The sequence below is a fragment of the Colias eurytheme genome, chromosome 14 (genome assembly GCF_061535395.1).
Source record: "Colias eurytheme isolate Ceu_HAF_F1 chromosome 14, ilColEury1 Martin Lab GWU primary, whole genome shotgun sequence".
NCBI classification, from domain to species: Eukaryota; Metazoa; Arthropoda; class Insecta; order Lepidoptera; family Pieridae; genus Colias; species Colias eurytheme.
The window spans coordinates 5,359,401-5,384,789 of NC_142993.1; the positions used below are offsets into that span (position 1 = coordinate 5,359,401).

Below are 25,389 nucleotides of genomic sequence, written 5' to 3' on the forward strand. Positions count from 1 at the left end.
AAACGTTATAAATAGACTCGTTGAAATAAAACACGCAATAATATTGTTCATTGTATTTATTCAATATTGTATCTTTACCTACGTTAACGTATAACGAAAATTTACATTTCCAAAATCACTAGTTTTAATCACATATCTGTTGTAACCAATACAGGCGTAACTGAGAATACTTGTATACACCTCTACATACACAAAACATACAAATACATGTGCAGCTCAGTCAAATTTTACACATTACGTGTACAAAATATCTATCTACCGCAATTATAAACATATTACCATATAACACAATTCTAATAAAGGATATAATTACTATGTGCGTTTCAAAAATGGAAAATATTTTTAATGCTTAACATTGTCAAAATATATTACTGTAATAAGATTATGAGAAGATTATTATTATATCGAAATTGACATGTTCCAACTTACACTAACGAATAAAAATACTTATTTATAAGCTCACATAAAACAATAAAATATATTTATTTATTTACATAACATAGATAATCTGCAACACAATATAAAATATATTAAAATTGGCAACGAAAATTACAATTCAATCATTTCTCGCACTCGACAAGAATGCACATTAAGGAATAACAAAAAATAAATCACTAAGCATGATATAACATAGATAAAAGCATATTGTATAAAATGCCACGAGTTAATAACTAATATAAGATTATAACTACATATGTATAAACGAACTCACAAAATTATTGTACTATTCAATATTAACAATAACATTATGTAATATAATAACATATTCAATTATATAATATGAATCAATAAACATTGGTACAAAACCAATTGACTATTCAATATGGTGAACCTCCAATAAATTTAATTTATTAACTGAGAACTAATATGGTCATACGCCACATTCTCTGAAATATCTAAACCACGGCGTCAAATAAAATCAATATGTCAAAAGAATAAAAGATGTAATGTAAGAAAACATTTTATATCTAAGATAACAATTACAAGAGATAGTATAACGAAGGTTCAAAACAAATGTCATCAATAAAAAGAACAGGTCTTCCAGCGTTGTCCATTTAAATCTCCATGCAGTTTGTAGCCTGTAAGTAAAAAAATATTATATCTATTTGTATTTTAACAAATATGAGGCAAAAGAACCTCTACGAGAAAGAGAAGCTATGTAGGAAGAAACAATTAGTTTTAAATAATATTGGCAATATTGTGGAACTTTTCAATTTAAATGCTTTTTTTATTAAAGATTCGTGACAAACTGCGTGCGTACAAAACGACTGTAGCCAAGTTACATACGCCTACACATAAATGTAAAAACACTAGGTACGAAAACGGACGGGGCACGGCCGTTTCGCGACACGGTGTAGCATAAATCTGCTTTAATTATTGAAGTTTTAAGCAAAAAATACTTGCTAAATAGAACATTAGCGGACTTTTTTAAATCATCATTTACACCAGATCACTTACCATCACATAATTATAGCGTCTACTTGTTTCCCTTGGCCACATCCTCGTCATCGGAGCAGTCCTCGTCGTGCGTGTGTGTGAGTCGCCGCGGGGTCTCCGGTCGCACGTGCGGGACTGACGCTGAGTTCTGAAATAATATTTCGTATATACGTATAAATATAAGATTTATTAGGGAATGCAGTCCTATATTACGTGAAACAGAAACCACTAGACCAGGTATTAAAAAAACAATGATTTGTCACGCAGAAATAATGTTAAATTCTATGGGTAAAGAAATATCTCTTTTTTCAGATTTAAATGTTAAGATATTCTTTTTAACCGACTTCAAAAAAGGAGGAGGGTCTCAATACTTTTTAATAAAAAAGTACCAATATACTTGTTAGCTAGTATGATATTATGTATGTATAGATACACGTTATATTTATGTGTCTGAATCTAGGTATAGGACATGAATGGATAGAATGAATATTACAAAAAATGAAGAATTCAACGTAAAAAAATCTATTCTAATTAAATACCTTAGTATCGTTGACATCCTGGGAAGTGGATACGTCTTCAGAAGACACTTCTGCGATGTACGTTGTGCTGAACGCTCTCTGTGCACTTGTTTGCCGGGTTCTATTTAACATATTGCTCAGATTAGTCAAAGCTTTTCAATTTTTTAAATATAAATTCAATGAAAATAATAATGAATACGACATTTTACTAATGTGTTCGGACCGATGCGCGAGTGCGTGTACATCTGTGTGCGTGCAATAGTGCGTATTCTGCATATCAGTGTGCGTGGCATAGATGAGTATGTACTTCTATGTCTATATTGCATTAATTTGTATATATCTATATATGTGATAGTGCTGTGTAGCGTGTGTATTTCTGTTTGCGATAGTGCGTACTGCTTTATCTGTATGTGTGCATGTATCAGTGTATCTGTATGTATCTTTGTGTGTACCTGTCGATGGTGGGCGTGTCGACGGTGAAGCGCTGCTCGTGCGCGACGGTGGACTCGTGCGGCATGAGCATGGCGGGCGCGCGGAACATGTAGCAGAACGGGTAGTACATCAGGTTGAGGAACGACGCCGCGTACAGGTCCGCGTACCTTACCACCTGTGTGGTGGAATATACAACTTTACAATAATGTTTATAGTTTTTTTTGTCATAAGTACGATACAAGGCTACTGCCTCCACCTCCCCCTTAGAGGAACAGTGGCGTGCCTAGGGTGTAAGGACTGGGCAAGCCCAAATTTTTCGAAGTGTTTGCCTTTTCTTGAATTAGGTAGGTAGGTATACTGTGTAATTATGTTCGTTATAAAACTTACAAAAAAACGTGAACATCAAATCAAATTTAAATTTTCACGCGCGCCCGCAAACAGTTTAGTTTATTATTAAAATCGATAAATTATATTAAACTGTATGTTAATAAAATTGTACAGATCATTTATATTCTAATTCAAAACGCCGATCTTTCTGAAGGAAAGATTTTATTTAGATTTTAATTCAGAAAGGCGTTCTTAGCCTTGTGGACTCTTAAATACGTACCTATGAATTCGATTTAACGATGAGAAAGCACGGTCCGTGGAAGAACTACCTACTAGCAGAAATCGTAACTACCAAATGTGCAAGTTTCAATAGCTGGGGAAAGGCTTCTTCTAAGCAATTCTCATTCATGAAAGCGATTAATTCGTAAACATTACAATTAAAATTACTAGTTTGGGTAATGCACAAATCGGGATTTGGGTTTGATGAAGAAATTAATTGTTGTTTTTCAGTAAAGTTTAATGATTTTACCTTTCCCCCGCTGAGCACAAAGCAAACCATCACAATTTACAACACAATCTGCTGTCGCGACACTCATTTTATCACAAAATTCGAAAAACCTAACCTAAATTACACCGGTATAATCACCCGCTCAAACAAACTAAAATAACAATAATATTCACGACGTTCGTTCGCGCAATCGTAACTATCTTCACACTGTAAAAGCCGGGCTTTTTTCGCCATACAAATTGCTATAGAATTCTATAGCTAGGTATGTAGCTACTTCGGCCAAATTTCATACGTTAGAAGAGATGAGCGCAAAGCCCGGTAAAAGCCCACGAGTGCAAGCGAGACAACTACATGTCGCTCAAGAACGATACCGCACTGTTTATAATCCATCAAATTTAGATTGTAATGTCAAAATAAAAGGTACGACCTTATTCCGATAGGAAGGAGGATGAAATTAAAAAGTTTACTCGAATTCGACATTGTTTTATACTAGGCGTCATAGGCGTATTATATTGTGAGTTTTCATTGAATTTCGGAGCAAATTATGAATTATTTATATGGGTATTTTCCTGTCTCGTAGCGAATTTCTAAGGCAAGCCGGGCTTTTCGGCTTGTATGAACGTACCGCTACTGCAAATTATATTCCTCTTATTAAGAGGATATCATTGGATATTAATTAATGGATAACGCTAAGACGACTGATGAATCACGTATTTACTGTATACGTATCTCAACGTTAATATTATATTGCAAATTATTTAAAAACCGAAGTGTTCATCGTATTATTTTTTATAGTGAAAAAATTGAAAGACATCCTATTTGTTTAATATATTGCCATTTTGCCAATAGGTTGAAAAAGACATAATTAGTCTTATGTAGCAATATCATCCTTTTATTTTTTGTACCTATAGAAATGCACAAGCCCGTATAACACGACGACTAAACTTATCTGATTGATATAAATTGTATCAATTGCAATCGAATTAAAATTCAATTGGTTTAACATACGAAAAGCATAAATCTTGTATCACAAAGGACAAACGGAAGGCTTATTACAATGATCAATGAAACGGATAATCAATACACAATTACATGAACCATATCTTAAAAGACAACCACTTAATATGTAAGCATGTAAGCAGTATGTAATGGTTGATTCATTCTGATCGCATTCCTATGTCCTGTTAAGATATTTAATAACGTCAATGCAATTTAAATATAGTCATCTAGACTCAACTACGTCACTAGAGTGTGACGTAGGACTCGTAGGAGTCAAATCAATGTTACACCTAAATGGACCAAATTTGTACTACATAACTACGTAGTTTTTTTTATAAATTACATCAATTCTGATTTCTATCTTATATGTATCTGGAGAGTTAAGAGTGGTTATTTTTATAAAGGAGTTAAAGAAGAAAATAAAAAATAACAGTAAGTCGTAGTAAAAGTAACAGCTTTCTAAATACAAACATATAATTTTGTTACTCTTTTATGAAAACCGGCTCTGAAAAACAGTAAAGTGCCAGTGCGATTGTTTCCATATCGCACTGGCACATCACTTATACTTTTAGCCTAGCTCTACAAAACCACCAGGTACCTAATTAAATCTACTTATTGAAGTGAAAACTTCTTTAGTTGCGTTGAGCACTTTTTCTGTAATGGGTATAAAATCTTAAACTCGCGTCAGGACACGTGAACTGATCGAAAAAGCGTAAGACGGATACCATTCCAAAATATCAAACATGCTCAACGTTAATAATCCCAGAGTAGTAGGCACTCCCAGAGTGCAACCCGTCTTTTTTTTTATATCAAAAATACAATCAAACTTTATACCTGTGAAGAGAAGAAAGTCTGCCTAGATCCAGATCTAAACAGCGATCCGAGCATTCCGTACGCGAGGTCCATCTTGTGTGTGACGTCACGGATCGCGGCGCGCAGTTTCGATATGTCCGGCTTCTCTTTTGTACTAGAGTCCAAGTCTCTGAAAATAATATGATTATGTATTATAGATTAGGTCGATTAATTACGAATTACATGCCTATAGAGATAATTCTCAATGTTAAAAACAAACGTGTCATAATGCAAGTAGGGAAATGCTTCTTTGAAAAGTTTGTAGCTTCGCGAGTGAATATTATTTGGTATATTATTTGTATAGGTACTCAGCGCGAAGGGACTTGTAGTTTTGCATACACTGATCACGTAAAAAATACTTAAACAACAAAATTACGTCAAAAATTTTCAATCCATGTTTTCTTCTCTAGCTTCGCGCAGCCGACATATACCGCTTCGCTATTAGCTAGTTCAATAAAGAAACGAATCTTCAATGGCGGCCAAAGCTGACTTTGACAGATGGTAGGATCAGCAAAAAAGAAAATAAAAATAACGTAAATTGATAATTATTTTATTAATTATTTCAAATTGTTTGTTGACAAACTTTTTTGTTATTGTATTTGTGTATTTATATGAATTATCATATTTACGTATACAGAATGTAATAAAATCCCCATAATACTTGTAATAAGCCCATAAAACTGAACAACTTTTCCCAAAGAACATATTTTGTCAAATTCCAAGAAAACATTATTTACTTTCGCAAATGCATAATTGTCATTGTAAATTTATGATAAAAACTATTATAGGGAAAATCAAATACATTTTAGTGATTTTATTTTTCCATTTTTTTTTTGCATACCGTACGGCCGTGTGTGAGCGAGAGGGAATGATAAGCGCCGCCATTGAAGATTCGTTTCTTTAAAGAACTGACTAATAAGAGCATTTTGTTTATGAAAACATAATCTTAAACGATAGCTCACGTGCTGGTGGCAAAGTTGGGTGGGTTGCTTGTTATGGGTGTACGCATAGAACATTAAAAACAAATAGAAGTGCTATAATGTCATAATTACTATGAAAACCAGTGTCGCCAAACCCACACATTTAAACCGATAGTTATACAGTACACTACAAGTAAACTATGCCTTTGATTGGACAGCTTAATTTGAGTAAAAACTGACTTAGGTTATAAATTCAGCATTTCAATATGTACCCTAACGCACCATGTTACGGTTTATTTTAGTATAACATCCCTAGGTATATTAGCTGTTTTGTTTCTCATTGCACAGAAATTCCAAATTCGAAAACATCCAGCTACTCCACAACAGATGGCGTTAGTTTTCGATAGATATGACTTTGAACCTCAACACATAGAGATAAGGTTGAAATTTGTGTCACTCAACATTAATGACATTAACTTGATATTTATCTGATGCTATGCCCTGAGGGATGTCAGCCTTGTTATCGATAATTATAATAATATCGATAATTATTATAATATTTTTTGTGTATTTTTTTTCTTTCTATTATATGAGTATAGTATTATGTGTCACATTTTGGAGTTTGTTTATTACTACTAAGTACGTCTTTTTATATTATTATTATTAAATAAAAAACGGAATAGAATAGTATTAATCTATATTTACAAAATACAAACAGAAAATATGCATTATTTTAAATCTTGGAACTGCCATAGGTTTGCTGTATCGGTGGCCTTTGTTAGATCGCGTAGTGCTGTTCGGCATCCAGTTAACTCGTCACGTTGCATTTATCCATTTCTCTTTTAAATTAGCCTCTTTGGGAAATCTATAAATAAATTGGACAAATGAAAGCTAAGGAAAAATAAAATAAAATTTAATATTTATAATGTTTGTCTTTTCTAAAGTATCGATACTGTCGATATGCGCCACAAGCATCACTAAAGCGACATTCGTTTGTTTATTGCAATAATATTCCAGAAAGTCTTGTTTGCTGTTCAATCTATAATAGTACTAATTTCTTACGGATTAAGGTTCATTTTGACTAGATATTTGTATACAATTTTGACAAATTACAAGCGAATTTATAACATAAAATATTATATGTAAAATAAATAAAAATAATACTTACCGATGGTATGAAATGCCTTCATTGCTGATATTATTTCGTCTGCTATCATTTTTGCACTCTAATACCGAACAACACGTCCTAATTAATGAATAAATATGGAAAAAAGGTTTGACAGCTGACAACCGACTCGAATATTTTTCTGCGCACAACTGAGAGCAAGTTAGGTGATCTTACCTTACAAGTGACACGTGGGCCACGCCCATATCACACTTCTATCTACTTTACTGTTCTGTGGGTGTACGCATAGAGTTTTAAGAATTCATCTATTTGAAAAAAAATGCGTCTGGAATTTTATAAGTATTTTTTACGAACTCAGCGTATGCAAAACTATAACCTCCTTTGAGCTTAGTATACCAACAGTGGGACACCCTGTATATTAGCATTTAAAACGTAACCACTGTAAATAACTTATATTTAACTAAATAAAAGGCACAAGAGAAAAGAAGAAAGTTCCGCAAATTAGATCAAACAGGTACTACACATAACTGTAAGTTTTACTTTAAATACATGCGGGTGTTATCGATTACTACACTGATCCGCCATACAATTTTCTTTTAGATAAAATTCAAATTGTGTATAATCTAAATAAAATGTTTAAAAACTCAATCATTTTATTTATTATCAGCATTTAGAACTTTTATTCAATCAATCCTCTCTAACAAAACAAGTCAATTTTTATATAAAATAATTTAAATAATTAATTATCTACCAGTCTAACGTGTCGCTTCTAATTAAATTGCCTTATATTTTGCCTCTTAGCAATAGGGCCTATTACATTACCTAGCTTATTTTTGTTTAGAAATTACTCTAATTATGTTGTTGCCTTGGTTAGTAATAGACTTATTAGAACATGTCCTTTCTAATTAGGTGGCCTGATATTGCTTCTAGCAAAGAGACTGCAGTTTTGTCTCATATTTTTGTTTATGTACTAACCTACTAAGGTTACTTGATGTTTGACCTTAGTTTATAAAATAAGTTTCACTCAATAATAAAATAAAATGTTTTGCACGATTCCTTTGAGATTGCAGCCGATTTTGATTAAACTTGGCAGATAGACCAAGTTATATACTATTATCTAATTATTATTATCTAATTGTATTCTTTACCCAGCCGACCAAAAATGGCCCAACATACTAGCTACAGAACAAAAGAACACCCACTCACTTGTACATATCTCCGAGCTGTATATCCAAGTTCTGCAACTGCGCAAACAGCTGGCACTTATCTGTCCACACATGTAGCTCCTGTACCAGTTCTGGCACAATGAGGAATGTGCGCCAACCACCGATCTTCTTTGACTTGAGAATATCGCCGAAAATGTGGTCGCCGATGTATAGCACGTCTTTGCCCTTTGCGCTTATAAGCTCGGTGAATACGTCACATGAACCTAATTTGGAACAAAATATTGTTTTTGTGATTGGTGCATTAGTTGACCTAGCCTAGTACGAACATTGTATATACAAATTTTCATATGGTACTTTTCTGTATAGAACTATACACAATTTGGTTTTGTTCTTCAAAAAAAGGCCAATCCTTTGTTTTTGAAAAATGTACTATCAACAGTAGAAAATAGATTATGTAAGATTTGATTTAGAATATAGCTATATTTAAATACAACTGTTAAAATATGACTGCTCATTTGTATTCCTAAGCGCGAGTTTGAATTGATTTAACAAATTACGTTCTACATTTTATTTAACAAAGGATGATCGAGTACCTTATTAATTAAAAAAAAATAAGGAGCGCTATAAAACAACACGATAATTTTTAACAAGGCCAAAAATCAGTCTATTCGTACTCTACCTTGATTATATAATTATAAATTAGATTGGAATTTGCGCGTACCTATAAAAAACATGAGTTAATCATACATTCGTCAAACATGGTTTAATCATCGACAAGACATATGTTTGTACTTAAACATTAATTTACTTATAGATAAGTTTTCTGATAAAGCGCCTCTAATAAAAACAACATCAACTTGACGTTATAAATAAATTAAATGTTTTTGTGAAATATAAATAGCACTCTGCTTTTAAGTTTGATAACATCGTTACTTACTATTTCGTAAATAAATTGTATAAAGTTAAATTAATATTATTATCATTTATATTAAAGTTCCTAAATACATTATTTCATAATGTATTTAGGAACTTTAATATAAATGATTGCATAATTACAGCATATTCCATAGAGACAGCGGTGTGTATAATCTTAACAATTACAATCAAATAGATAAGGATTATCAATTTTTGTACGTCACCCAATCTACTATGATTATAATGTGATAGTGAATCTTTAATAACTATCTATAGATAAGTCTAGTTATACGATTATATAAATCAGTATATGTTATACAGATAGATATCAAATCAATTATACAATACGTTATTGACCTTATTAAAAAGCTACGCCTACTGAGCCACAACCTTAAAAGACAAACACGTATCTACAATCTTGTCAATCGGTAATTGAGCACGTTTATTTTAATTCAATTTAGATCTTTATACGGCGACTTTAACGCTATTTAAGGAAGCTTGTATAAAAATAAAACACATAAATATGTGAACAAAGGCTCAAAAATCGCTTGTATTTGGCTTAAGGCCAATAACTTGCCCTGGTTGTGTGTTAATGACATACAATTTTACACATAAACAATTGTGAACACATGGAAACGACGATATTTGCGTATTAAGAAGAATAAACTTGAGAAAAAAAATACAAAAATCTACTACTACTATCATTTTTTATACCTACCACATATTAACCCAAATAATGACATAAAGAAAACTGAATCTGAATATATCCTGCATATCATTCCAATAAAATACGTCCTTACAAAAACAATATTATATAAGATTAACTATTGTATTATCACCGATCCTGGATAAGTGTACAAAGTTTGAATTAAATCGTTTAAAGTGGGTAAAAATCGAGCCTTAACAAGTCGGTTACAAACATACATAAAGCTAATATAGTCGTGTTGAAAACGGTCAAATAACTTTACCTCCAGAATAAACGAGTCCTTCGTGCAACGGTCCCACATGGTGACCCATCTTCAAAGCTCCCGTACGTGTATCCACTTGTCTTAGAGTTGTACCTTCGCCGAAGAACAGTGGCTTCTTGGCATCCACTACGATCCAGTCGAAGTATGTCTTCCAGTTTCTGTGTGGCTCGCCGGGCTTAGGGAAAATTTTAATTATGTATTATTTAGAAAAAAATTAAGGATAGGAAAAAAACGTTATATCGTAGTAATAGCGTAGACCGCTAGGTTATCTAACCTAACCTAACTTCACAAAATATATAATTACTTATGTCCTTTCGGTTGTATGTGTATAACAGTATAGCTCTATATACACTGAATTATTACATCAAGAAGCAACTGTATACCAAATTTCCGCTAAATCAATTCCATAATATCATACAGATACTTTGTGTTACGATCTACAAAAATAAAACATGAATAAAGGCTAAGTATGTTACGCACCCACGCGTTTATATTTAGAATGGTTCTTTATATCTCTACTAGATCGTAGAATTAATAACGCAGAAGTGTCTTAAGTTTCTGACAATGATGAAGATTGATATTTCAAAATACTTGGAAATATAAAGTATCTTCTGTGTTGTTTCGTTAAAAAAATTCATATCGATATTGAATAAACCATAAAATACTTCACATATTAATAAATTGGAAGCGTTTTATGTGACTATCAATAAATTTTTACGTTCATATAACATAACGCCGCCTACGATTCGATCATCAAGCGAATATTCCAAAAGTAATAAAGAAAAACGCTTATTATTTTGATCAAATAACGTTACCTATTTTAAATAATGAAAAACAACTTTGACATTAACAATCTGTTTACAGTTACTAAAATAGATAAATGGAGTGCAAAAATAATAGTAGGGGAGGCCCAAGAGGGGATTTTGGGATTTACTCGAGCGCGTCAGATTACTATAAGGGACGGTACCTTAGCTATTCATTAGTACCTCTTGTCAATATGAGCAGTTATGGTTGGTGGTGCGCTCAGGGGCCCCGCTGGAAAATTTGAATAATCCATAATTCCCTAAGGTTGAGCTCGAATCGTCAGATTAGCGAAATGGGGACTTCTTATATTGTAATTAACCCCCCCATATATTAATCTGACGCGCTCGAATAATATTACTTTAATTTTTTACCCTTTCTTCATAGCGATTAAATCGCCACTTAAATCGTCAGATTAACGTATACTTTTTTTCAGTGACGTCCTGGAGCATGCAAAATATCAATATCTAACGCGCTTGAGTATTTCCAAGCCAATTTTTTTCTTTTTTAAATTAAAAAAAATCAAAAAACCCTTCCCCACCGCTAAAAGTGAAAACATTATAAGACCTTTTTTTCTCGCTATGGTCTAATCTACCAATTCTAATAGGTTCCCGTGACGCTCGAGTAAATCCACATTTAGCATCCTGGGCTCCCCTACTATAATGTTTACAAAGAGTTTTATTACGTTTTTTTTATAGATTTTAAATAATTTAATTGTAATGCGCAGATTTTCGTCTGATCAAATACGAGTAGAAATAAGTTATCAGTTAGCTGTTTAGCAATAATTTATTAAATCTGTAAACTATTTTGGAATGTCTAAATAAAAAAAAAACACAAAAATATATGATACCTATTAAAGTATTAAACATAATATACGATCCCCGAAAAACCAGCAACATGGTCATGCAGAAAACAAAAACATCGGAATGTCAAGGCCACAAGATCACACTCCAAACATTAAGAAAGAAAGAAAGAAAGAAAAAACGTTTATTTAATGGCACATAGCCTCACACGTACATAATTCAAAGCAATTTATACAATACTTATATGCTACAATACTACTACAATACTTACTTACTACAATACTTAAAAATACACATTGAAGTGTGTAGTCTGTGAAGCATGATGCCATTAAAAGGGGAAATATTATAATATTTACATTATAAATCAAGTAAGTATTATTCTTTGACGAACGTGTCTCCGGTACATAAATATTATTGACATTTTTCCTTGACCACGATGTTTGCAAAACCGCAGATCGCTCCTCTCTGCGTATTCTATTGCATCGTAATTATATTACATAACACAAAAACAATTCATTTAACTCTATATTACGCATTAAAATCAACGTGTACTTTGTCCTATTTTATTTAAAGTTAATATATGAGTAGAGAGATTAGATATTGCTGTATGTTTAAAGGTTACTCAACTTTCGAGTTACTTTCGATTTTTAAATATTTAAATCTAAGTAATACGTAAATCCGACATAAATTACGACTGATATTGAAATGTTGTACCTATATAATGTACGTGTGAGTTTTCTACAGGTATGCTAATTTTCATAGAAATCCGTGTAGACCATGACATAAACATTACATAAGAAACTTATCATTCCGAACGCATATCATGGCGGCCACCTATGTGTCAAAACTCAAAGCACAGATAAAGTAACAAGCTAATAATTTTCGTAATTATAAAACTAGATTTCGACACGTTGATTTTAAAATTAGTTAGGTAGTAATATTAACACTTTTGAGTGTCAAAGCGACTCACCTTAGCGCCATGCGGGAAATCAAACAGATAGTTCATGATCTTGTCTGTGAAATTGTAATCACTGTTCGTGAGTATGAACAACTTGGCTCCACTTTCTCTTATCCTGTACAAGAAAGTTGGTAGCCTTTCATCTTTCTTCAAGTATAAGTCTAAGTTTTCAATAGTTTTCTTCTTGAGGTCTCCGTGAATATGCACATAGTCCACTGCGTTCCTAACGTCTTGGAATATAGACTTGAACGACATGGCCAAGTCGCCGCATCTTACGCCGGTTTTTTCTCTAAAGGCATTGAAATAAATAATATCACAATATTATGTAAATTCCAAATAGAAAAAAAAAAACTTTTATAAAAATAAAATTAAGTATACGAACAAAAAGTTTAATAAGAGAAGAAAAATCTTTTTTCATGAAAGTTTCAAGGAAGTTTAGAAATTAACAGGGTAAAATTATGAAACAAAAATATATTTTCGCAATTAATATGATATTAATAAATTATTTGTTTTGCTCACCTTGTGTATTGTGGAGAGTTTGTGAAGAAATCTATCAAACACGCTATCAAATAAGTCTCGGGCAGATTGAACAATGTGTTCAGTACATATACTCTTGATTCATCCAATGTTAAGAATTTGTTAGGATATAATTCGTATACTTGAGAACTGGAACAAAAAATATTATTATAAAGAAGAATGTATATATTTAATATTAGTTAGTTATAAATTTAATGTTTTGACAATGTTAATCGAAAAATTGCAAACTACAGTAACAATTTTGTAGTCCCACTAAAATATATATTAAAAACAACAATACAAAGAAAGATTAATAAAAAAATATAAGAAAATAACTTACTGTTTAAGAAATTCAAAACCATGCACGCACACAAGAATGTTCCCGTATGCGTCTACTTTCAACAAGTTACCGTATAGTGTGTCGAACCACAGACCTCTGAAAAAGATTTATTTTGTCTTATTTTCATAATTTTTGAAGAATACAAAAATATTTGTAAGTAGTATTATTTACACTATGACTTGGGTTATTTGACTGGTACGCACTTTGTCTTATTTTAAATAGCTTAATTTTAAGCTCATACATTGATATCTACGCACATTGTCTATTTAATTTTTTAAATTAAGTATGTACATAATTTTTATTATATATTTCATAATAATATCTGATAAAGTATGTGTTTCAAATGATATTTTATCGGACAGATGAGTATGCATTATCTTTTACCGTCGCGTCGTTACTTCAAAACGTTAAACGCATATGCTTGTTAATCAGAATTGGTATATTAATTATCAATGTATATTTAATAAAATGTAATTGACATAAACTGTGATAATAATGTTTCACACGAATTGTAATGACAATACAAATATAATTTAACGACCGCCAGGGTGACAATCATTTCTAAATACGCGACAATGTTATCTTTTATTTTTATGATAATGTATCTAAATTAAAGCCATTATGCACGTATTTCCTTTCATACACCCTTTAAAACTTCTTTTTAATAGCCCTGGTTTAGCATAGACAAATGTAAAAATTATGTATGAAATACTGCACCCGACACATAAATGCTTGTAGTACGAACATAGATGACATCATGACCTATTTCTAGCCCATCAGTCATCGATAAGTATTTATACTGTTTCAACTTCTCCTACATAATAAAATTAGGCTGGAATATCGGCGTTAAAATATTTATCAATTCCTCTTCCTTTCATCCTTAGTTTATAAAATTACCTCACTGGAAACGACGGATCGTATTCGAATTCTAGAATTTCTCGTGGATACCCTTTGTTCACTAATCTTTCTTTGGTCAAGTTGAATCCTAACGTTTCATACTGTGGCGATTTATACTCTGCAACAAATTTCAACCTTGAATTAAATTTGAACACACAATGCACACCATTTCACGGTACTAATGACTCAACGCGTACTTATTTGTTGATAAAAAGAAATGCAGTACGCTTACTCACCTGCCAGAGTGTAATCCATGTCGAAGCCGTAAAATTTAACATTTTCTAAATGCAGCGATCTGTTCACAAAGATCCTGTAACAAATTGATACGACGTTAGTATTCTAAGCGAGGTGAGACTGATGATTACCATATTCATATAGGACGGAAAAGTAGGACACAATGACAAAGTGTCGTGTGTTTCACACTCGATGATAATAATTCGTCTATTTTAGTTCGTTCGTGCTTAGAGTTAATTTTGTTGGGAAAATCATAATTTTTAAAACTGGTTACATTTCTCTTAGTAAGTTTACCTACGTATTAACTATTAAAACTAGATAATTAAATTTCTGTGAATTGAGGATAATATCGGTAGAGTAAATTATTATTTTAAAATTGACATAAACAACAATTACGTTTTCACATAATTACTAATGTTAAATCGGCTTCAGCCCAATGGTTGTCTAACCTATTTGTTAAATAAACCACTTTTTGGTTGGCTTTCTCTAGGAAAAAAATAGCTCCTACATAATATTATAATTAGTGCTAAACAAAAAGGTGGACGATAATTAATACGTCATGACCTTGTACAATATCCAAATATTCGAGGAAAAAAATAAATAAACTTAAAATGAATCAAATACTTTGGCAAACCATTTTACAGCAATTATAAGGCAGATTCGATTTTTATTATTCGCTATTTTTAAACGAACGTCAGATATGGTATCATTCACACAAGTGTGCAAAATAAATATTGCAATATAACATACAAGACAACACAAAGAGGGTCTTTGTTCTATAGATTCTATAAAAAAAAATTGAATCGATCATTCAATATACTCAAATATGTACTACGCCGGCAAAAGCGGTACATTCATAATGACCCAACCCAGTTTAAATGCATAATATGGTATCAATAAAATTTGCAGTGAAACAAAATCATAACATACGTGCTAGTGAAACCAAAATCAATAAGCTTTACTTATAGATTAGAGTAGAGCCGTCTAAGAACTTTGGTTTTGTGCTAGATTTAGACGGAATTAAAGTCCGTAACAACTAACAATCAGCCAGCCAATTAAAAATATCACGCGATTACAGCCATGTCAGAGTCGGAACACTCTTATCGCAAAATTGACTACACTGGAACTACACAGTTCGGGGAGTTAACGAGCGAAGGCACGTAACCATCAAAGATATTCATTGAGCAATGCGTGAAAACTCAAAACTGATCAAAAAATTACGAACAACAAGTTGTAACAATCAGGAAATAAGTAAATGCGACGAAATGTCCGTATTGTTTTTCTAAACTACAGCATTCTCAAAATACCACAGTCCACAATAAAAAAAATTGTCATAAAGATTAATCATATTGATTTACTAGCTTTCGCCCACGACTTTGTACGTGCATCCCCGTTCCCGCAAGAATTTCGGGAAATCCTTTCTTAGCGGATGCCTACGTTCTAACATCTACCTGCATGCCAAATTTCAGCCCGATACGTCCAGTGGTTTGGACTGTGCGTTGATAGATCACTATATCAGTCACCTTTGAGTTTTATATCTATAGATGTTTAATTGATTTAAAAAAATCTCATCTATTTTGGATATTGAACATCATCATCAAGTTTCATATAAAGGTCTACGATCTCATTTTAGAAGTCAATAAACACTTCCAATGTCAAGCATGTTGTTGTGCAAGCCAGGTGTGAATACTGATTTAAATATTGGCGCCGTTAAGTGCTGTGGTTCGATTTATAATAATGGCAGATTGTGACACTACCGACAGCAAAACGCAAATATGTGCCATTATACCCCGAAATCTGCCAAGTCGCTTGTGTATGAATGCCAATGACATCCCTGCAATATAATTCTTCCAGAGCGTGTTCTCCAGCGATCTCGAAATAATCATTACCAGAGATGTAACGGAGCTTCGATTCCGGTTCCGTTAAGTCGGAACTTCCGATTATTATTACACTTTCGGTTCCGACTTCGGTTCCGATACTTTTGTATCGGATGTTAATCGGAGGTCGAACGAAACAAAGAGGGCGGCGCGCGACGGCCTGTGCCGAACGGGTTCATACATGTCGCGCGGGGAATCCCCCGACCCCCACTACGTGCACTCTATCATCAATTATTTTTTCACTTGTTAGTTGTTACAAAGCATCAAAGCTTTTGTTCATAAAGTACAATACATTACTTTTGGAGTCCATTTTGATTTAATTTGCTTTAGCTATTGTTCATTTATTGTAATGTCACCAAATGTAACACGCTACTTTGGGTTTTAATTTTAATTAAACTTTAAATTCATTAATTTTATCTTTTGTTCATTTGGAATTATGCCAATTTTTTTCACAGTTGTTTTTTATTTTATAATAAAAAATAATAATTTGGAAAATCCAAAAGTGCACGCCTCATAATTTTTTTTAAATAAATATTTATTAATTATTATTTTTGTTTATTTAATAACAATTAAACCACATCGAATCAGACCCTGAAAAATGAAAGGGTTCTATTCCTGAGCATACTCAAGCGTAAGAGAAAAAAAAAGACTCGATTAGTAAAGTATTTCGGTCGCTATCGTGTTAACAAGAAAAAGGATCCGCACATACAGACACACGGACGTCCAAGACAGAACTTTTTTAAACTGTTTTTTAACTAGTTTAAATAACAAAAATGACATCAAAAATATCATGAACGTTAAAAATAGTGTTTTTTCTTAATATGTGTGTGTATGTATTATCTTACAAGTGCAATGTATGATACATAAAGACATTTTAAGTTTGAAAAATCAGATGTTTTGCGCGAAGTGACAGTAGTACCCACCTCAACGCTTCGCTTATGAGGCGTGCAAAAATGAAAAGATTTGACTATAAATCATGTTTTATTTGTCCTTAAACAAACTGACCCTGCCTCCGATTTCGATTCCGATTTCGATTCCGATTCCGATAAACCAAATTTGAAAACTCCGATTCCGATTTCGGTTCCGATAAAACTACCTCCGTTACATCCCTGATCATTACGGCAGTGTCAAAATTTCAGTGAATTATTCCAGTATTCACTGCTACTTCCTATTTATAAGCCTCGTCTAAATTTTGCTACAGTTTCATATAAAAATTACTATAGTCGAGCCAATTTAATAGGCAACATTTGACGTCTATCAATTTTATCTTCGAAGAGAGGTAACCTGCTTAAAAACATCGATTAAAGTGAATTAATCGATACGGATTTGAAACATTTGTCAATCGAATTTATTAATTTATGATGATTTTAATTCACAAGTAATCAATGCATTCGATTCTAGATGTCAGATTTCGATTTTTAGAGTAACGTCTCTAGTATTTAAAAAGAAAAAAGGTTTATAGACACAAAATTGTAGCGACGTCAGTTCTTCAATTCAGAAATTGTTTATTATATTTAGAATGGTTTATCAGTAAAATGAAATCTTAAAATTACTTGTATCGGTCATTATTATTATAAATAATATGTAGTCGTAATTGAAAAAAGTTAAGCAAATGTGCAGTTCTAACAAAACGAAATATCATGTTATTCTATGTTGTCGTTACTAGGTTACGTTGTTGAATTTTGTTGAACTGTCAAATGTTGCCTATTAAAATGGCTCTACTATAGCATATATTTTTATACGACATTGCAAAATATTTATAAACATAACCGGACGCAGTCATCGAAAGTATTGTAAATATAGATTGTTAGTGTTATGTTATCTGTACATGGTGGCATTTGCTGTTAAGTACTTCAATCATGATACCAAGAAATCATCATTTGAGATGAATGTAAGCATCCGCTTGGACCACTTTGTAATGAGAAGAATCCCTTTCTTTAATCTTCGTGATTGCTATGTAGAGTAAAATTCTTCGTCTGTGTCTTTTTTTGTATTTTTGTATGTTACCTTATTTTTCTTTTATGTGCCTATCCTCAAAATTTGGATACAAGCATGTTGCGTGCGTACCTACCTACCTTAACCTTTAAAGTTTAAACCACTACGGTTAAATAAATCTCAATAAAACTTACTCATTCGGAGCTGCCGTATACCGGTCTCCCTTTCCGTAAGAGGAACCATTGGCCGCAGAATATTCAGACGTTCCATTCGCCATTAGCTCTTGATACCTCATGGCATTACAATTCAACGAATATATTTTTAACACACTCCCGCTTTCGCTTTCAACTTGTATTCCAATGTTAGTAAACACAACTTAATTTTTTACCTAGCAACACTAATACTGACTTGTTTGTAATACCAAATGTAGAGATGGTGTTGCGCTCACTATTAACCAAATACAGGAAGCATTTGAGTAGATATCCTTGACAGTAACAAGGTTAAAAGACCTTAATGGGTACTCCGAATCATGCCAAGATTGCGTGCACGGGATTTTCGTTTATAATGCATTTATAGAGTACATCTTCTGACATTTTCTCAAAAGTTGAATGTTTACGTAAACAAGACGGCATGTTTATAGCCGAATTAACTTATTAAGATGACAAAATTCTGGGTCAATAAACGGTCAGAGTGAGGGTTAATTCAAAAGAATGGTGTCATATACATTTGAGTAAGTATAATGTTCTGTTGTGAAACGATTGAAATTTCATTAGGGAGAGGATACAGAACGCCTGGGGGAGCGCTGCCAGGAGACGACAATCGATATAGTTTTACCAGACGCTACATCACGGTAATTATGTTATTGCTATTGAATTTCAGAGTAAGGTCAACGGTTCCAAAGTACCAATTACCATACCAATGTACGTACAAAATTTGCTCATTATAGAATGAATTTATGAATACATTAAAATATTATATTGTTGAAATTGTGTGGGTGGCTTTTCGCCTTTCTATCTTAAATAATTGACGGTGTAACAAACTGGTACAGCTTGTACATTGCTTGCACAATAATTTCTGTTGACCATGGAGGTATTAATATTTAACTAAGTGATAGTGATTATAAAGTAAATGCACGAATTATATTATAATCACGTTTCAATAATGAAAAAGATCTGTTACCATCAAAGATATTCAGTACTCAAACACAAAAAAACGATATTCGAAACAAATTTCACACATCACATACATTTGTATTATAAACAGACGTATAAATAATAAATATGTATAAAGTGTAATTCGCAAAACCTTTGTCTACGATTCGTCGCGGTCGCACTGATTTGATCAGGTGGTGTTTAATTGTACTTTGAACAAAAAAACATCTACTGAACATCCGATAATGAGTACGAAAAACCGCGTAACTAGCAATTAAAGACAATGCGACGTTATCAAGCGGCAAAGCATTCGCGTGTACTGACGCCATTCACGTCGGCGTCGACGTTAGTCCATCCACTACTTCCCCCGCGACCGCGCTAACAGCTGATTCACAGCCTTACATCTAAGTCAATGCTCGAAAGTTGACACTAAACTGTGTCAATGAATACGAATAGGCTTTTAAACAAACAAAAACATTCCATGGTATGATTGATGGTATGAGACATGACATGCTTAGAAAGCCGCTAGACCAGACTCCAAAATGATTACAGGACATGGCGTAACTTACAAAAATAATTTATTAAATACGGACAACAATTTCATAACCTAAATCGAGAAATAAATACAATGCTATCGTTCAAAGCAAAAATTATAATACACTAAAATGCATTTATAATAAATTAAAAAATCCGTGAAATACCTCATAATGATAATAAAGTGGAAAAATATACAATCTATCAGAACAACAATTGACCCATTGTAAATTTTACAATAGGAAAAATATACAAAGAATAATAAATCGTCTAATCAATTCCGGGTGTGTGAATGGAAATATTGATAAAAATCTTCCACGTCATAAGATAACACTATTTGTCATAATACATACTTAGAGCCCCCGCAGACCACAGACTTTTTATCGGCAGATAGTTTGGTCGGGCTCTTAATCAGTACGCAGATATAAGCAAATGCGCACACTATGACGATTAGGTATCGGCCGATAAACAAGTTTGATGGGCTTCCCGATTCAATTCAAACTATACTGTCGGCAAACTATCGGCCGACTGTATAATCAGTATTGGCTCCCTACCACACGCGCAAACACGACGATTTTTTAGTCGGCCGACTAGGCCAATAGTTCAGTTCGCTCCGAGCTTTGACAGCGAATGGTCGGCCGCGCATGTTTTGTAAAATGGCGTCGCTCAATTCTCAGTCGCTTATTTCGGAATTTTCGATCGTAACTTTGATCGAGGAAGTCGAAAAACGCCCTCCACTTTATAAGAAAGACTTAAAAGAGTAGGTACTCTGTATTTGACAAGTTGGTTGAAGCTAGTTATGCTCATTCGATAAAAGGCGAAAATTTTTTCGGGTAATGGAGTAATTTGGAATGCATAGTGTAAAATTTTCCATTTTAATCTATCACTAAAGATAGGATGCACCCAATACTCTCGGGCTCTCTTTTTAATTTTCCTCCTCCGGTGTATGAGAGCAATAATAACAATTCTATACAATGTTTTATTAATTTTCATTGTGCGGTGTGACCACTCTTTTCAACAGTTGGTTAGAAACTAGCAAATAGTCGGCAGACTGTTGGATAGTTTGCGCACTCATAACCGACTGAACTGTTTAGTTGGCTCGGTGTGCGTACTAGCAGGCCAACCCGACTAAACTATCGGCCGATAAAAAGTCTGTGGTCTGCGGGGGCTCTAAAAGTGAACATGTAATCATTGTCAACTTAGTGATGAAACTTTTAAGAAATTTGTTAGTTTGTACGATTAGGCGGAGAAATAATACATATTTTATTTCTAATGCAAGCGGAGGTAAAACTCCTGTGCTTATACATATTATGTAAATGGCAGGATGCTCCAGATAAAAAAAACGGGTCATAGAAATAATGATTGAATATATCAAAATATATCAAAATAAATTATATTTATATTCTCCAACTTAAAAATCCATCCATAAACATTTAAAATAATTTGAATACAAAAATTATTAAAACCGAATAACAATCACCGCAAATCTCAAGGCTGACCTAACAAAAAACAGAAGAGTCTGTAATGTTAAATGTAACTAGGAATAAATGGTATGTTTACTGATTTCATTGATATATCTATTTGCATAATTATTATAGCTATGACTATATAATTATTATAATTATTATAGTCTATGACAATATACATTTACTATAATTATGCCATAATATTAAACCCAACTGATGGGAATAAACAGTCTGATAAGAGTTTTATGGACACCCTAGCCAATCGAGGCATGATTCTGTGAAAAATACTGTGCATCTTTATGTAAATACATTTTCAGATTTACTTTGGATTCGGGAGAATGGTAAACAAAATCTGACATACTCCAGTTACATATCTAAATATGTAATTCTATTGACGAGAGACGAAGTCGATAAGATTTTAGAAATTGTAATGTAGTCAAATTTTAATAGTTTTAACAAACAATATTGATGAAAAGTTATAGAATAATATCAATTATTCTTGTAGATAAATGCTCGCATCTTTAATTATTGTTCTTCGAAACGTTTAAATTAACATTTTCATCTAAAGTCAAGTAATTTTACAGTTCCGAGATTTCATATACATATGTACTTAGGTCCTCCCCGTCCCCAAAAAAAATTACTTAGGTACGTATCGTTATATAGAGCGCGCGGAAGGTGTTTAAAAAGTTCAGTTAATCAAAGTTAATTCGGCTCTTATTATTTGTGAGTGTTATTATTATACATTGATCTAATATGAACAGGACGAGTAATTACATATCAAACTTCAACGGTTTTAATTTAAATTTAATTAAAAAACGGAATTTGTAGTAAAAAATAATAATAACCAGTACCTACTTAAAAAATTGTTTATCTGGTTCGTGAATAAAAACAATCACAAATTTCTTAATTCTTCCTATCGAAGTTATGGGTAAATTTAATAAAATACGCAAGTTTCTGAATAGATACAGCTTAATATCGCTGACGATGAGATCTTTCCAAGACCGGCAAATGAATTTATAACATCAATAAGATAATAATTCAATGAATAAACTATTTGCGAACATGTTGCTGCTACTGAAGGTAGAAGTTGCGTCACAAATAATGTTTACATTAGATACGCACCTGTGCTCCAAGCGTCTCTTATCAAGCCACGTATTATGCACCATATTAATAGTCTCTGCGTAACTGTCTAACTCTAGCTCGCTTTTGGATAGAGGTTTGTCAACTCCAGCAATAGACTTATCGGGTATCTCTAAAGTTTCGTTTCCTGCCAGAAAAGTCACAACCGGTCTCGGTTTCGAAGACGAATTCGCGCGTGCGCGTATCTGTTGTGGACTAACTGATGGCGAAAGTGGATACGCAACTTCAAATGCGTCTGGCATTTTATTTTTATTTATTTGTTACAGAACAACGTGTTACAATTGGCGTGCAAGGATGTCGGACAAATACTGACATTAAATGTAAATGTAGACGCAAATAAGATCGTCACTAATTGACCCCACATTGTGATAACACTTTTGTTGGGTCAAGATAAAACAAAATGATGTAAATTCACATATTGTATCATCAGTATCTAAGTGCTAATAATATTTGTAAATACTTTTCATGCTGTATGTAAGTGAAAGTATTATCAAAATTTATTATAATTTATCTTGTTTTGTTTACTTGTGCATTTTGAATGTTATAATATGTATAACAAAGAAATGTAGAGTCATTTTTATTTGACAATTATTTTTACACAAAATATTTGTAAATGAAGTGCTTGAACTGTTTACTAGAATTTTTGTAGAGCAAAATGTATTCTATACAAAAGACAAATAGGTAGGCAAGTTGAGATGTAACATTTTCTTTTCAATTTCTTTTGATTGATGGTGCAAATAAAATGTTAGTGAACTTAGCAGATCATTTTTAGCAGATCAAAAAAAAAATGTGAGTTCTTATCGCGTGCAGTTGAGTTCTACAGTTCCTGATACTTTTTAGAAATACTCGCGTAAAATGAAACACTAGAAAATTTATTTATGTCATATTTCATCACGCCGTAGCATCATGCCGTAGCATCATGCCGTAGCATCACGCCGTAGCATCACGCTGTAGTATCATGCCGTAGCTTCATGCCGTAGCATCATGCCGTAGCATCATGCCGTAGCATCATGCCGTAGCATCACACCGTAGCATCACGCCGTAGCATCACGCCGTAGCATCACGCCGTAGCATCACGCCGTAGCATCACGCCGTAACACATGCCGTAGCATTACGCCGTAGCATCACGCCGTAGCATCACAGCGTAGCATCACGCCGTAGCATCACGTCGTAGCATCACGTCGTAGCATCACGTCGTAGCATTACGTCTTAGCATCACGTTAAGCCGGGTCCAGGTCGGGTTTTTTCAAATGTCGTTTGTTAAGGTAAAAACGCCAGAACTATTTCTAAAAAGTATCAGGAACTGTAGAACTCAACTGCACGCGATAAGAACTCACATTTTTTTTTTTGATCTGCTAAAAATGATCTGCTAAGTTCACTAACATGCAAATAAACAACATTATTCTAGAAGTGGCCTCTAAAATCATTATGTTATAGATAATGAAGGTATAATTGATGGAGGGTGTCCTGTCTTTAATATTTAAAATGTACTTATTACGAAAATATCTTTTTTCTATAGTGAAATTTTTTTGTTCATGCAACACACGTAAAAGCAATCAAAATATTAAATTTAATTACATTTTTTTACTTAGCAACATAAAGATTAGTATAGTAAACAGATAAAATAAATTTTATGAGGTATGTGATAAGTACCATTTCAATAAATGATAATTATAATGTTTTAGCTAGCAGTTTTGAGTCTTATTTTTATAACTATACAATTCTAAACATTATCTTCTTTCAATTTCTCATTCCCCAAGGATAATAAACAATACATAAATCTATACTAATATTGTAAATCTGAAGAGTTTGTTTGTTTGAACGGGCTAATCTCAGGAACTACTGGTCCGATTTGAAAAATTCTATCGGTGTTTGATATCCATCATTGAGGAAGGCTATATACAATTATGTTGAGACCAACAGGAGCGGAGCCACGCAGGTGAAACCGCGAAGTGCAGCAAGTAATGAATATAACTATTTCTTCATTATCCAAATTTACTAAAATACGTTGTTCTAATTGAATTGTGTAGTCAAAAATACCTGTAACTAAAATAGCATTCATATAAAGTAAAAAAATATACCTGTGTTCAGCTCTTCTGTAATACTTCTTAGACAAGAGGAGACTATCCTGATGTTGAAGACATTCTTTCTGCTTGCACACATCAATTCCAGCCATTTTTGAAGTCTTTGAGATCTTTGGATATCTTTGGTATTGAAGCAAGTTTATTAGTAAGTATAGTGGTTTCCTCATACACAAATTTCAATGGTCACTATGAGAGGAACCTGCAATATAAAATTTATTTAAAAATGACAACATTATTGTGTAGGTAATAATCCTATAACTTCATTCTTTTTTCTCAAAATGTTCAGGATAAGGCAATGCAAATTACATATAATATTTTGAGGATTATGTGGTAGGAATTAAAGTGGACTCTACACTGTCATTGCAATACATAATTATGTACTACAAGAAAATTAAATTTTCACCAACAATATCAAATTTTTTACATGTGAAATAACTAGGTACCAAATGAAATATTTAACATTTAGATATTTAAATATATTATAT

At 32.7% G+C, this 25,389-nt stretch overlaps 1 protein-coding gene across 6 annotated transcripts; it reads right to left on the minus strand.

The window, feature by feature from the left end:
• Positions 1–36: 36 nt before the first annotated feature.
• Positions 37–25,091, minus strand: Nt5b (5' nucleotidase B). 6 transcript variants are annotated; one of them, XM_090109301.1, is made up of 14 exons: positions 19,835–19,991; positions 18,724–18,917; positions 14,720–14,793; positions 14,484–14,601; positions 13,587–13,682; positions 13,250–13,396; positions 12,743–13,019; positions 10,169–10,343; positions 8,326–8,548; positions 5,056–5,203; positions 2,408–2,562; positions 1,977–2,076; positions 1,459–1,585; positions 37–1,079 (listed from the first exon to the last, which is right to left on the minus strand). In XM_090109301.1, exons 2-13 carry the CDS (start codon positions 18,822–18,824, stop codon positions 1,478–1,480), a joined length of 1,722 nt encoding a protein of 573 aa, XP_089965427.1. In that variant the 5' UTR covers positions 18,825–18,917; positions 19,835–19,991; the 3' UTR covers positions 37–1,079; positions 1,459–1,477. The 6 variants fall into 6 exon arrangements, with proteins under 6 accessions (XP_089965427.1, XP_089965425.1, XP_089965426.1 ...); XM_090109299.1 differs by having other exon boundaries at positions 18,724–18,926; XM_090109300.1 differs by having other exon boundaries at positions 18,724–18,932.
• Positions 25,092–25,389: the final 298 nt, after the last annotated feature.